The sequence below is a fragment of the Glandiceps talaboti genome, chromosome 2, assembly GCF_964340395.1.
Source record: "Glandiceps talaboti chromosome 2, keGlaTala1.1, whole genome shotgun sequence".
In the NCBI taxonomy this organism is placed as follows: Eukaryota; Metazoa; Hemichordata; class Enteropneusta; family Spengelidae; genus Glandiceps; species Glandiceps talaboti.
The window spans coordinates 19847737-19862257 of NC_135550.1; the positions used below are offsets into that span (position 1 = coordinate 19847737).

The 14521-nt window shown below is 36.5% G+C and overlaps 1 protein-coding gene across 5 annotated transcripts in view; it reads left to right on the forward strand.

The window, feature by feature from the left end:
- Positions 1-6562, forward strand: part of LOC144443456 (uncharacterized) — a 143807-nt gene extending 137245 nt beyond the window's left edge. For all 5 annotated transcript variants that reach the window (XM_078132947.1, XM_078132955.1, XM_078132970.1 and 2 more), the window contains one exon: positions 167-6562. In XM_078132947.1, coding sequence (XP_077989073.1) covers positions 167-1620 — 1454 coding nt within the window. In that variant the 3' untranslated portion in view covers positions 1621-6562. The remainder of the gene's footprint in view (positions 1-166) is intronic.
- The last annotated feature ends 7959 nt before the right edge of the window (positions 6563-14521 follow it).

Sequence of the window (14521 nt, forward strand, 5' to 3'; positions counted from 1 at the left end):
TAGGAAATGAACCTCAGTATAAGAGAAGGTATTAATAATTTGGGATTGATTATTTTTAATAGACAGAAACACAATGATTAATCTTCACATCATTTTTTATTTCCAGTAACATTTGATATGTTACTGCAAAGTTGAAATTTATTGTTTCTTTTATTGACATATTTAGATGAGAATGCAGACGCCATGGAAAGCTCCAACGATAGTGACAACAGTGGAGGTGCAAACCACAGATCCAAGAGAAGAAATCAAACAACACAAAATAAACACACTGCAAGGAAACGAAAGAAACGGCCGAAGGGACAACGCAGCAAAGATGCCAAGAAGATGAAAAATGATACGCCAAGACAACATGGAGATGTCGGTGAAAGTGACACATCTCCTATCAACAAAATACATGCAATGGCCAACTCAGATGAAATAGAGCATAGTGGAATTGATGAGGAAAACAAAGAGGAAATGACATCACAAAACCAACAATCTGACAGAACTGAACTCACAAATGACGAGTCTATGAAAAAGAGGGGACGGCCACGAAAACGCAAAATTATCCAGCACGTAAATTCTTGTGATAGCAGAGAGAGTAGTACAGGAGCTGGCAGTTGTGATGTACCTCTACATAACGATGGTGCTAAAAATTCTCCAAGCATGACCAATGATCAAAATCCCTGCATTCCGTCCCCTCACTTTGACAACAGCTTGGCCGTCAAGTCAGAACGTCAAGAGACAGATTTCCAGTTGGAAAGTTGGGACAACCCACCAAATAGAGAGATCACTCGCGAACAAGGCACACTGCTTGATACTCCAGACAGCCCCTTCACTCGAAATCACTCCGTGTCAAGTCTCCATCAAAGTATCAATCAGTCACCAGTCAGCCAATCACCAATGAGTGTGCATGACATTCCCAAGAGTCCATTTCAGAAGACATCGTCTATTTCAAGTCCAAGTACGGGGATTCCTGAATCAGTGCTGACACCACCGGCAACAGATATCAAGACAGGATTTGTACTTCCGCCAGTCAGTTCACTGACAGCATCAGTGATTAACATCACACACCGTAATGACTCACAGCACATAGTGAACCCACCGACAATGACGTTATCTCCCATGGAGACTGGCAAAGAAACCCAGCCTTCAGAAACTGCAACGTCGATTAGTGCCATTGCAAGTGCACATGCTAGTCTCTTAGCCAATCTGACCCCACAAGCTGCCAAAGAATCAGTCATAAACATCCATCCACATGTACTCACAACTGATTCTGTCACTACAGCATATGCTGGAATGCCCTATGCTAGTTACAGCAAATATACGTATTCACCCTATGGACCTACTATGAATCTAGCTACGCATGCTGCTTATCAAGGCAACCACTACGGCCACATGTCGCCTTACGGCAATTACACACAGAGTCAAGAGACACCCATGGACCTAACCTACGGAAGTGGTTACGGATCTCACATGCAAATTGTGCGACCTGAAGTTTTACAGAATGTTGCTAAGCAACAGTATCTAGGTGGGGCCAAGTCACCATATGCAGCATTCACTGATGCACGAGATCAGTTGTCTAAGGTCCATAGCAAGACCAGTGCTGACGTTTCAGGCAACAGTCAGCAGAAAGTTTGACAAAAAACCTAGATTTGTCCGATAGAGTACTTCCCTTCCCATATTATTTTTGGACAACGGCAATCTATAGAAGTGATGATGATGATGATGATGATGATAATGGTGATGATAGTAAAAACAATATGTATCTTGTTGCTTCAATGTCTCAGTATTTTGTACACATATCATCACATCCGGTTTTTTTTGTCTGAATTTACAATTTATTGGACAAAAAGTACATATAAGTAGAGTTTCAAACCTTGCCAAGTATCATTTTTGTCAGTTGCCAACAAAATAGACGTATTGTCAAACACTGTAGTTAATTTTGATCAGTTTGCCAAGAATGAGACATGCCAAGACAAGACATGACATGGTTAGTCAAAATTTTTATAATGTCAATTTCAAAATATTGTTGTAGATTTCAGTTCAATTATTAATATAGTTTTATCGTAAATGATTGTCAGTTTCCATGGCAATATTCCACTCTCAGCATTTATTTTAGACAGTTTGCTTCCAAAAAAAAATGGCAGGTGAGATATTTTGGGATGTTTTGGATGCAGCTAGATTGTATACAATACATGTAGAGACAGAGGTACTGTTTTACCAGATATGGTAAACAAAATATAAAAAACATAGGTTAAAAAAATAAATAGACAGTCCTTTTTAACTGTATGCAATGATTTTGATGAGTATTTTGGTAAGCTATAGAGCTACCAGACTTCACTTCGCAGAGTACAACTCTCTCCTCCCTCTTTCAGATAAGACTTCCATTTTTTTTTTGTGAAAGACAGAGAGAACAGCAAAAGAATTTTATTTTTTCCTTTTATTTCAGATTTGACTTGTGCATTTTTTGACTTGTTTTGTTACCCAGTTTAGGGTCACACAATCATATTCCAGTTATAATGTTCAAAAAAGAGAGAGCAAGAACGAAAAAAAAAGGCTTAAAAAAAAAGGAAAACAAGAAATAGCCAATTTTAGAGTGTTATTCCTTTTCCTGAACATTTTAATTTGCGAGTAAGTACTCGAGGCTTATGAAGCAAACTTAAAAAAAAAACCTCGATCAAATTGAGGCGATTTGTGTTGTTATGTTATTTTTAGAGTACAGTCTGCTGCTAACTATACTCAATTAAATTGAGACTAAAGAGTACTGCAGGTCACGTTCATTTGCATTCCAAAATAGGGCTACTTTAAAAGCAGCTTCTCGCGAAAAAAAAAACCGAACTCCAAACCCATACCTTCATATTTTGACTTCCAGTATAAATCCTAACTTTAAACTACAACTCTCTATTCTTGCTTTTATCTATGTAAATGTAACAAAGTCAACTTTAAAAAAAAAAAAAGCATTCAAATATGAATATTTTTGCTGAAAACTTTGGATATAATGCTGCAAAATGTTACAAAAAATGAATCTTCCACTCTACAATTGATAATGTTGGCTTGTATGTTTTGATGAAAATAAGGTCAGAGGTCAATTTTTGATTGACAGTATACTTATTGCACGCTAGTACTATACTTCAGTTCTTCTCATACTTTTTATGATTAAGAAAAAAAACCATGCCAATTTTAACAATTTTGCCAGTAAAGTCAGTCGGATTGTAATGCCAATGTGAATCTTTTCTTGCCAGCTGTTTATCTTAATATTCATCGTTTGCCAAAAGCCAACAATCTCGTCCTCCACTGAGTTCAGTTTAGGAGAAGCTTAAGGAGCTAACAAATACAACCACCGTTTACGATTTGTAGTAGTACTATTACTTGTTGTTTATTCATTCATTTTATACTGACAGACTTGGGATAATATTTCATTTATTTTTTTGGAATCAATCAATCAATCAATCAATCAATCAATCAATCAATCAATCAACCAGGCTAGAGTCAGAGAGTTTGACTCTTCTAATATACCACAGAACTCACAGTACTACTATATTACAATACATTGCTTTCTGTTTTCCGTACATACATACATACAAGCTGTGCTAGTAGCTAGGATATCTGAACTTCAGTATAAAATACATGGTAGCTTTACTAGTAAGATTTCTACACTCACCCACCTACCTAGCAACCAAAAACTTAATCATCACGCACTTCACAGCATAACAAGGGTGATGTTTTTATTGGAACTGCATGCGTACACAGATTTGTTCTCATTTTCTGTTTATGTCCAGTTTATTTTGTTTATGGTGCTATTACTAACAAAATATCTGTCATGTCTTCAGTTTATAGATGAAGTAGAAATTCTACAAATACAGCTTTGACAAGTCTTTATTTGACCAATTAACTGACAGCTGCTCTGAGCATCAAATCCTAATCTGATAACTGTGAAAGTGATGAGTAAAACAGTGGCTCAATATCTTTACTACAATTATTGGTTTGAGCTCTGCCAGTCTTCACTGACGTTCAGTGGAGACAGTCACAGCTCCACCACAACAACAATTTACAGACTATCTCAGTAACTAGGATATTGGGTCAAAGTTCAGAGTTCAGATTTATGTCCACCATATAAACCTGAACTTAAATGCGTGTTCTCACTTGAAATGTTGTATCGATGGCATTTCATGCTCAGAGAGTATTTGCAGTTATGTAAATACAACTTTCAGGAACGTTTATTATGCTACTACTGTATATTTTAGTTTTCTCAATACGACAAATGGCACAAACTTCCAGCTGTTCTTGTTATTGTTATTATTGTTGTTATTGTTGTTGTTGTTGTTGTAAGCAACAGGTTGCATATGGACGTTCATCAAATCTATGGAACTTAACTATGAGTTAGAGTGAATATTGATGGGCTAAAACTAAATAGTGGCAGCCTACCTATTCTTCAATACAGACAAATTTGAACTGCTTTTTACCTTGTCAAATAGTATAAAGACAGCCAACCTAGATCTCACATCAGTCACTTTACACTTCATCTCTTTCAAAACTCCTGATATCTCTTTTGTCAATTCTATCGTTAGGGTTTCCATGTAGATGTGATGCCAATATCTTTGTACAGTTTCGAACAAAATCATGCAGGAAAAACCACAACTCAATATTTTGTTTGTTTTAATAGATTTTGAACTACGCTAAAATACAGTCACATTTGAAGTCAATTCTAGGTGTACATGTAACCCATGCAGATTTCATAATATGCGCATACTTGAAAGGTTTTTAAAAAAAAAATATGATAATGTATGAAACTATTTCTATACTATGTTGGCTTCCAATGTTAGTAGTGTTACCATGGTTACAGTGGATCCTTTAGTGTCGTGTACAAGATGGTGAGAGAGTGCCAAGCTCATCATAATGTAGTCTTATCTATGTGTATACTATCTGGTTCAGTAGTGCTATTTGGTTTTTTGCTATCTGTGTCCAGTTTTATTCAGATTTCAAATTTTTTATTCTTAAATTGTCATGGTAACAAACTTGATGTGTTACTGTGTGACAGTTGACTAAGGCGATCTTGATCATTTGGAGCAGAAATTGCGTTATAACGAATCACATGATTTAGGGGATGTGGGGGCAGGTATCATTATGTAAAGGGCTAAGTGTATCATCAATACAAACCTACATGTATTCGGATATCATACAGTAAACTGACTTATCTTGTCAACCCTGCCTTGTATTAGGGCTTCCTGACAGTCCTTTTGTCGCAAACATATTTTGGCAGATAGTCTCCCTCCCCTCCCTTTCATAAAGTGACCCCCCCCCCCCTCCCACAAACTGCATTTTTATGATAATTTGCATATGACAGTTATCGATATTTCATGTAAATGCAAGAATTTCACTTTCAGTATTTGAAATGTTGACTGTGTGTAATTTATAGATAAGTGAACAAATCACATACATTTTAATAAACTGTATGTAGAAAAAAAAAGTATAAGTCAAATTCATAGGCATTTTTGCTTCAAAAAAAACCGTCTGTTCTTAGAAAGGAGTTACCAAACAACATCTTTTAACCAATCTTGCCAATATTTATGAATATGTAAAGATGTTTTGATTTAATCTAAATAAAACTGGGCAACTATAGCTTCAGTACAGTCATTGTTTTCAAAAATGAGAAAAAATTTTAATGTTAGAAAAATGAAAAACATAAAATTGAATGTAGCTTTGTGTGTACATGTACAGTGAAAAAAAAAACTGAGACTGTTTGTAGAGAATTTGTGTTGAAATAGTAGTAGAACATGTATATCTTCAAACATTAAAAACAAAACAGGGAATCCAGATGTATTGCCGAATTTGGTGAAATGAACTTGAACTTGGGATGCAATCTATGTACACACATGAATTATTTCACTCTAATAATCTTTCACATAAAAGTATTTTCACCGGGATGTGTATATCCAACATGAATTTGATGTAAAAATTTGACCAGTTATTCTTGGTGTACACAAGCTGAATGTCTCCGCAAGTGTTATTGTGCAATTTCCAACTCTACCAGTCAAGTGGTAACTTCAGATTTTGAATGATAGAAACTTGGTTTGAAAAAAATGAATGATGAGAACTTTAGAGAATACTTCAGTGTCTATTTATAACATCCTAGTGTCAACTTTACCTTTATAAACATGTGCCAAGAAAATTTCAGAGTTCACATGTAACTATGCATGTGGACGGGGGAATGCCAAATAAATATGCCTCAGAGTAAACAAGTTCACCAACCAGAATGACTTATAGATCATCTCACTTAACCACAGCTATGGTGAAGACGTTTGAGTTTGAGTCACCAAGAATTACAACTGGTCATCATTTTACTATATAGTGTTTTGTAAGAAGCTTGCTGTAATATAGAAACAAAAAACTGAGTAACTAGTTGGTTTCAACGGTTATTGGGGAAAATGCACCAAAATGCTGCTTGTAAATTTTGACCCAAAAAAATTGTGTCATATTTCTTGCTGCCAAAGTGTTGTGGTTTCTGTACAATAACTGTTTCTAATGTGGAAGTTGTCTTACCCTTCATAAACTGTAAAACTGTAACAAGATTTCTTGGCAAATGGCATTAAATTTGTTTTTTCAAAACTTGTGTGTGCTCCATCGTAATTCAAATCATTTTTGTGTTTCTGTTTGAAATGCTACTACACCGTTTTACACAGTTTGCATGTGTGTGTGTGTGTGTGTGTGTGTGTGTGTGTTTCCAAATTTCTCATGACTGACCCTATGTATTCCTTGAATTAGACCAAATACGTTTTGATACCATACCAAATGTGGCTGGATAAAAAAAAATGCAATAATTTCACTGATGACATGAAGACAGTTGACATCTCAAGTACATGTATGTATCTGTGCGAAAATTAATATTTACCACGGCTTATACAAAAATACTATGATTGTGAATTGAAACCATGACCAACACATACACATACACACACACAACACTGACTTGCTGTGTTTGTGTCAAACAATATTACACCCTATAAATGTGTGCTTTGCACTCATTGACTAAATGCTCCTAGTGTATTAGGGCAAAATAAAGTCCATCAACTGATAGACATTTTGGCTTTGATAGTCCTGTGAAATGTAACAGAAAATTTGTACCAAAAATACCCCCACTTCATGTTAGATTTCCCTTCAAACCGTTTACATTCATCAAATCAACAGGTGTCATGAATGATATCTGTCATTACAAAAACGATATATACACTTGTTGATGACGAAGGCAATTAACAAACAGGAACATCTGCTTCTCAATGCCTCCTAAAATATAAAAACATGCTATTTACATATGTCAAAGTATGCCCTCTAGTGGCAGATTCTTGAGTTTCCCTGTACTATTTTCTTAACTTCGAAAAATTAATACCGCTTTGCATATTTTACGGCTTTTAGTCAAAGTCACTTGTGAGCTAATAGTCTATTCAAGGATGGTCATAACGTGTCCTTTGCGCATTAACACTGGTGGCGGTATTTTTTGAATATTTGTATTAAAAACGTCATTATTTTGTACTATACTTCTCACAAGTGAATGTGGGTTTAGTCATAAATTCATAGACGGTGCAGTGGAGGGAACCTCCACTGCGGTGGAGGGAACTCTCCACTGTGTATGGTTTAGTGTTCTTACTGTTTGCATGTTGTGATTCCCTGGGTGGGTCCTTCAACTACAGATCATACACAATAGTTTGTCTACTTGCTCAATATACCCCCTGGAATATACCACGGACACAGGTTCACTTCAATAAAGTGGGGTCACAGCACATCCCTCTAGACTAACACCGAGGGGAGCTATTAAACAATGCATCTCGTTTTATTATTAGTAATAACCCCCCCCCCCCCCCCAGGCTACGGTACTGTAAACAAATAAGGTGATCAAAGAGCCCCGACTGTAGATCAGCCGTTGTAGGCGCTCTTCTCATCGCATCTTCATAAAAGGGAGAGGGATAATATCACTGCGCATCCAGGGATAAGGACGAACTCGGGCGATAATACTGTCTACCAACAAACAACAAGTCCACCCCCACCCCTACCCCCTCCAACGGCCATTTCTCACATTTCATGAAAACATGGAAATAAGCGGGCGGCATCAAAAGAAAAGATCGATTCAGGAAATATCTTTTTCGCTGTTGTTTTGGATTGTGAAAAAAGGTATGCACTGCAGTAATTTGAAAAAATTAACTTCAGCAATTGGTCGGAAAATTATGATATAAAACATTGTAGTTTAAATAACTCAATTTATCTTGTAATGAATACGAGGTAGGCCAAGTCTACAAAAACTACATATATAAACGGGTAATTAATAAATTCATGTTATTCGTATTATTTATTTAACTTTACTGGGAAGTTTGCATGGATTCAGATAAGTGTAAATTTAATCCTGTTCAAGCTCACTTCAAATCAGGAGGAATATTTCAAGGTTCAGATTTCTGTCAGTAGCTGGCGTTCAACGAGCTTGAAAGAGTCGCCGTTGAGGGCACAATTTAAGTTGCACACCCCACCTCCTTCCTATCTTTAGACAAAGTTCGATGCAATGTATAATATTTCTCGTTCCAATATAGTTAAATGCAACCGACTAACACCATCAAAAAGATGAATCTACTGAACTATTGAAAAGATTATGATATTGAATGGACAGCAAACATTTGTGTGTGGTCACAAATTGGCCTATCAGATTTGAGGATGTGTACACAAATTAGCAAGTCGAGCAAATAGGACAGTGATTTGACCATTTCAACCACCTGGCACTTGTGTAGCACGTGTTTCCATAATTTTCTCATTCCGAGATTTTATTTCGACGTGAGAGGATAATAATGTCGTGGGCACTACGTTGAGGGGCATTTGTGGATAGTAATCTAGAATGGCTTCTCCATGATTTCGGGAACAGACTGGTAAGTAAAATTTAAATCCTTGTGTGTCCTCTAAATTTTTACGTCACCTTCTGAATTTTTTGTTGTCCAGAAGATTTGAAATTGAATCTGCCTGCCTCAAACTCTGACATGATTTCATTGATCACTGGTTTATCACTATCGTCCCACTGTAAGTCTTATTGTTAGCTACAGTCTTTATAATTGGAGATTCTACGTCATTTCATGAACAATTAGTGCATGTGGTACTACAAATGATGTGTGACGTCATCAGCACACGTCAACAAACTTTTCTTTCCCAAGTTTCTTTTTTTGGACATGTTTGAGACTTTTCAGACTTTTGAACGTTTCAAAATGTAATCTGTCCTGACTGTAAGCAATGTCTAAATATACGATTTTTAGAGGTGTTCTAAAGAGGTACAAAATTACACTAAAGGTCCAGCATGATCGTAAGTCCCGCTGTCCTGGACATTTGTCGCTGCGGGTGCTTCATTGCCTGACTTTATTATATTGACTGGGTATCAAAAGAGACACGATACTACTAATCTAACCACAAGGTGCATGTAAAGACAAACACTTTATACGAAAAAAAACACTTCCTCAACTAGTAAAGAAAATCCACCAAAAATTCCTGTCCTAAAAATTCATGTGCACTTCCATGAGTGTGACAAATACATCCATGGTGCATGTGACGATATAAACAGAATTGGGAGATTGTTGCCTCGCGAGGGCGCTATAGTGAGTCTCTTTCAACTTCCTTTCACCAAGAGACCAGATTTACACTGAATGCCTCCCATAAGGGTAAAATCATAGATTTTTGGGCCTACACACATTGTTGGAATACAAAATTCTAAACTATAGCTATTATACATGATGTACCACTTAATTAAAAATGTAATTAAATGAAACTAAATGAAATTTGAAGCTTGCACAGTTAACATATTGCCTCATTTTTAAAAAAACATTGATTATGCAAATTAACCATATAGATTTATTATATGTTACAAAAACAAGCTTTAAATGACACATGCACTTCTTTACCATCGACCAGTAATACATATACAAAATTATCTGAAATTTAAGTTTGCATTCTTAAGGAATAGTCTAATTACCCAATTCGGCAAATTAGTCATAAAATTAAAAACTATATTAACAGACTTTAGAGGATGGGCGCTTTGTCATCATTTCTATTCTCTCCGATGCTAAAGTGTGACTAATTGAGAACTTCCCAACCTCGGATTTCCGAGGTTAGTTAATATGCTAAGCTGGTAGAAATGTGTTAATTGGCCTCATCATCTATATCAACAGAAATAAAGAAGTGTCGGGTATTTGCATAATCTTCTTGTCCATCTTTTCATTGTATGCATGGACACTCAGACCACTATAGAAAGTTGTCTTGCTGCTAGACGTTCGGGCTTTCTCCCGACGAAGTTCGCTGTGATGGCGAACGCCCATCCTTGTCGTATTGTAAATTCGGAATAACACCTGAGGTCTAGCAGCTAGACTAGGACATGAGTAGCTGTGGCCAGATTCATAGGAAGTATTTATAGTACGTAGGAGCACAGAAACTTCAAAGGCTTATTTATTCTTTATTGTTTAGTATAATGCCGTAGCGTTATTTTACAAATTGTGACTAACTTGGCCGCTTTATAATGAACACGCAGGACAATAGCCACCTTAGCTCTGAAATATGCTTTGAGAACTCTCTGTCAGCAGTTGTGTCGCAGTTCTCTGAGTGCACATTTCCAAACTTTGACCCGTCTTTTTTACACCTGACCCCATGAAGACGCGGCATTACACAAATATCCATTATCGGATAAAATCTAATTTTAGACTCTAGGTTAGATGCTTGCTCTGATTCACTTTTTATGATATTATCCTATAAAAAGTACTCTGTACGTGCGAAGAGTAATATTAGAGTCTAAAATTCGATTTTGTCGGCGTCTGTCAAATCGCTACTAGTCTTGCTGCTAGATGTTCGTGCTTTCTTTCGATACTATAAGCGAACAAAGTTTGCAGTGAGGGCTTGCCTTTGATGTTCCATCCTCGATAGCGATGTTCGGTCGTGTGTCGTATTGTATTGGAAGAACATCCGAGGTCTAGCAGATAGACTAATCGCTACCATGAAAAGAGGCCAATGGTTTGCGTGATGTTGAAAATAAAACGTCCATATGATTATTATATTGAAACGGCTTAGTGAATACACACAACTAGCACTACAAACGGAGATGTGTTCCAACTCAGACTCAGACCACTAATGAATATTTTCAGTGGTCTGAGGTTACACAGACAAGGACACAAAATTGCAGTCCCGTGCTTTTATAATGTTTTGCACTCGCAAATCCGTCATCAAAGAATGTACACTTGCTATTGAATCTAGGATGAATAAAGTTTAAACGTTGTAAACCTTTCTCGCATATATTATGACAGTGATGTTGAATTTGAGGGAAAATTCTGTTTGACAATAGAATAGACTAGCCAAGATTACTGACTACATAGCTCTTCAATGTAAGTGTGAGCAGTGAAGTGAAAACAGCTAGACAGTGTACTTCCCGTTTCTCGGACAAGGCAACATTATATCGCCCTTCACATGCTATTGTTTGTAATTGGTAAAACAAAAGGCGTTCTATAGAATATCATATCCCTTCGTCGCTAAAATTAACAGAGACGAGAAAATGACGGAAATGCAAGTTATCGAACATTCAGGACAAACACATATTTCAGTTAGAAAAACTTCCCTTTTTGAAATGGAGATTAGTTCCCAGCATCATTTTCACAAACCTGCGAAGAGGCCTTGATTGACACAACATTGTACAGTCATGGACACAGTCTATCTGAGAGACATTCCTTACTGTTCACAAATATAGACATTTCTACTAGGCTACATCCATTTCGTAGGGTCTATGATCCATCTCAGACCGGTTGACCACAAGTGGTCTGAGGGTCCATGTCGCCCTGCTTGCATACGGAGTAAGTCGCCTACAAAGAGACAGTTGTGAAACCTGGGCTTACCTGAAATGCTAGTAACTAAAGATTTAACGCATCTGTGTTCAAATATCAGCAATAAATCGACTATTTAGTAATTTTACCTCGCCTTGGCTACAAAAGTACTAGTCCCAATCCGGAGGACCAGAAATCCCGAAATCACAAGTTCAATCGTAATTTATGCCCAAGTGGACGCCCGATCAAATGTGGTGGAGTTTGTAAGGCGGGACTTTGAAATCAGTCGGAACTGGAAAAGTTCCGATTTTGACACTTATTGTGATCGTACCAGCGACTACTATCGTCAAAAAGATGTAAAATGAGTACATATTCGACCGATTGCTAATATTTGATAGCTTTATTTAAAAAAATTATATGTAATTATTTTGTTATTGGTGCGAAAGCATTTTGTTTTCGCACTCGCTATAGGCCGGTTACTTTTCGTGGGACGGTGTTGAGCGAAACACGTGCACTGTCTGCAAGCAGGACTGTGATCCATGGTACAACATCTGGGCACTGGCAAGGAACACAGTTTCTTGTCTGTGATCTGAGGTACAACTACTGACCATTATCGGATTGAGAGGTGTCAACGAGTTCCAGCAAGATGCTTAGTTTAGACAAACAAGTTTTATTTATACATAACCCCAAAGCGTAGGCTGGTGACGTTATTCACCATATGGGTACAGGTACAAGAAGGTGCTAAAAGGTGTTACTTTTATCATCGGCAGAATTGTAATGTGGTTGATGTATGTACTAAATTATATGGAATTTGAAACATGCATTCCAAAGATATAGCTTAATTACTGAAGATCATTAATAAAAAAATTATTCAAATTACTCATTAAAAGTAAAGGCTTTGTCAACAAACTCGTGTGCATTGTTATGGTTGGTCTATGTACCAAATTCTATGAAATTTGAAGCTTGCATTCTGAAGATAAAGCGGAATTACCGAACAACATTAATTATGCAAATTATTCATTAAAACTGCAATCTACATCAACAAACCTTATAGGACATATGCACTTTGTTATGGTTAACATATGCACTAAATTATATTCAATTTGAAGTATACATTCCAAAGATATAGCCAAATTAGTCAAAACCATTAAATATGCAAATGACTAATAAATGCTCATTGGATGCTTACCAAAATCTAATCAGTTCTTGCCATTAGCATATGGTAGATGTGTAGCAAATGTCAGCTGTTTTTAAGAAAATGATGACACAGACAGACAGACAGACAAACAGACAGACATCCCCTTTTAATACCTCTCGTACCCTTACAGGAGGTGAAAATGAAGATGGTAAGCATGCATCATTTAACTGCTTATTTGCACAGATTGACACTTGTTTGAATGATATCATTTGTATGTATTATCAAGGACAATATGATTATATGAAATATGGTATCTATTCTGTTCTGTCACCATGGTAACAAATCACAGGCGACCTGAACTTAGACAGGTTTTCTAACCAGATTTAAACTGAATGCCTTCCGTAATGGTCTTGCAATTTCATGATTTATACAAGAAATTTAGCTCTATGTCTGTGATTTTTCAAGCCCCAATGAAAGTTAGTTGTCAAAAATGTTGTTCAAATGCCCGCCTCCTATTCTCGGCACAGGAAAGCTTGCTATCCTCGACTTCACTTGGCTTTCATGATTCCCTACATACACGGGATGTGCACACCCGTTTCCATGGCAAATAACAAACGAAATTCAAATCCTCATGACATTGCTATAATTACACATCAGAAAGTTTATACATACTTCATGGTAAGCATCGTAACAGTATAACAACTTTAATACATTGAGTGATACGGTATTATTGCCCTACTTCGTCACTGGGTAAGGTGTATACATTCCTGTTTCGACCGTCAGACGTACCGGTACCATCTGCTCCAAATCCTATAAGTTTCTGCTTCCAACTTTCATCAACTTTGTCACATATAGTTTTTGTCAAGATTTTGTTGAGTGACGCGCCCTCACTGTACACTAATTATATAGAGATCAGTGTATAGGTCACCAGTATGGATACATTGTTGCGAACCCACACAATTGACTGCTGAATAGAAATATCAATTTTTACGTAAGCAGTGAACCAACAGTGTTGAAGGCAATTTTCATCGTAGGCTTGGTCTATTTTCCATATTTTTAATTGACCATATACATTTTGGTATAAATGATAAGATTATTACACTTGATAAATATGTGAGAGTATATTTATTTCCTGAGATAACAAGCTAAATAAACGATTACAAGCCTTGCAACAAACTGTGGTAGTTTGTTAAGGGGAGAAATTGGAAAAGAACATGGTAAAAAGAAGAATGTTCGAGGTCAATATAATACTTCCTGAACTTCTAATTGAAAATCTAAAAAGATACGATTTCTCTTTATTCATCTGCGCATCAGTATGTGAAATTTGAAAACGATAACTTCATATTTGACGAATTTGAAACGATGATAAATATTTCACCTGTTTGTGAACTCCGTACCCATTGTAAACCTATTTTAAGGCCAAGAAAAAAAAAAGAATTGTTTTCTGGTGAGTTTGCATCACTTAAATAAATACCCCGCCTTGATCTTCTTTGTTCTCGTGTTTGTCCAGCCAATGCAGACTGCAGATCCAAGGGAAAACACAAAATAACTCTCCCTACATTAATTGTTACTTCAGGTAAGA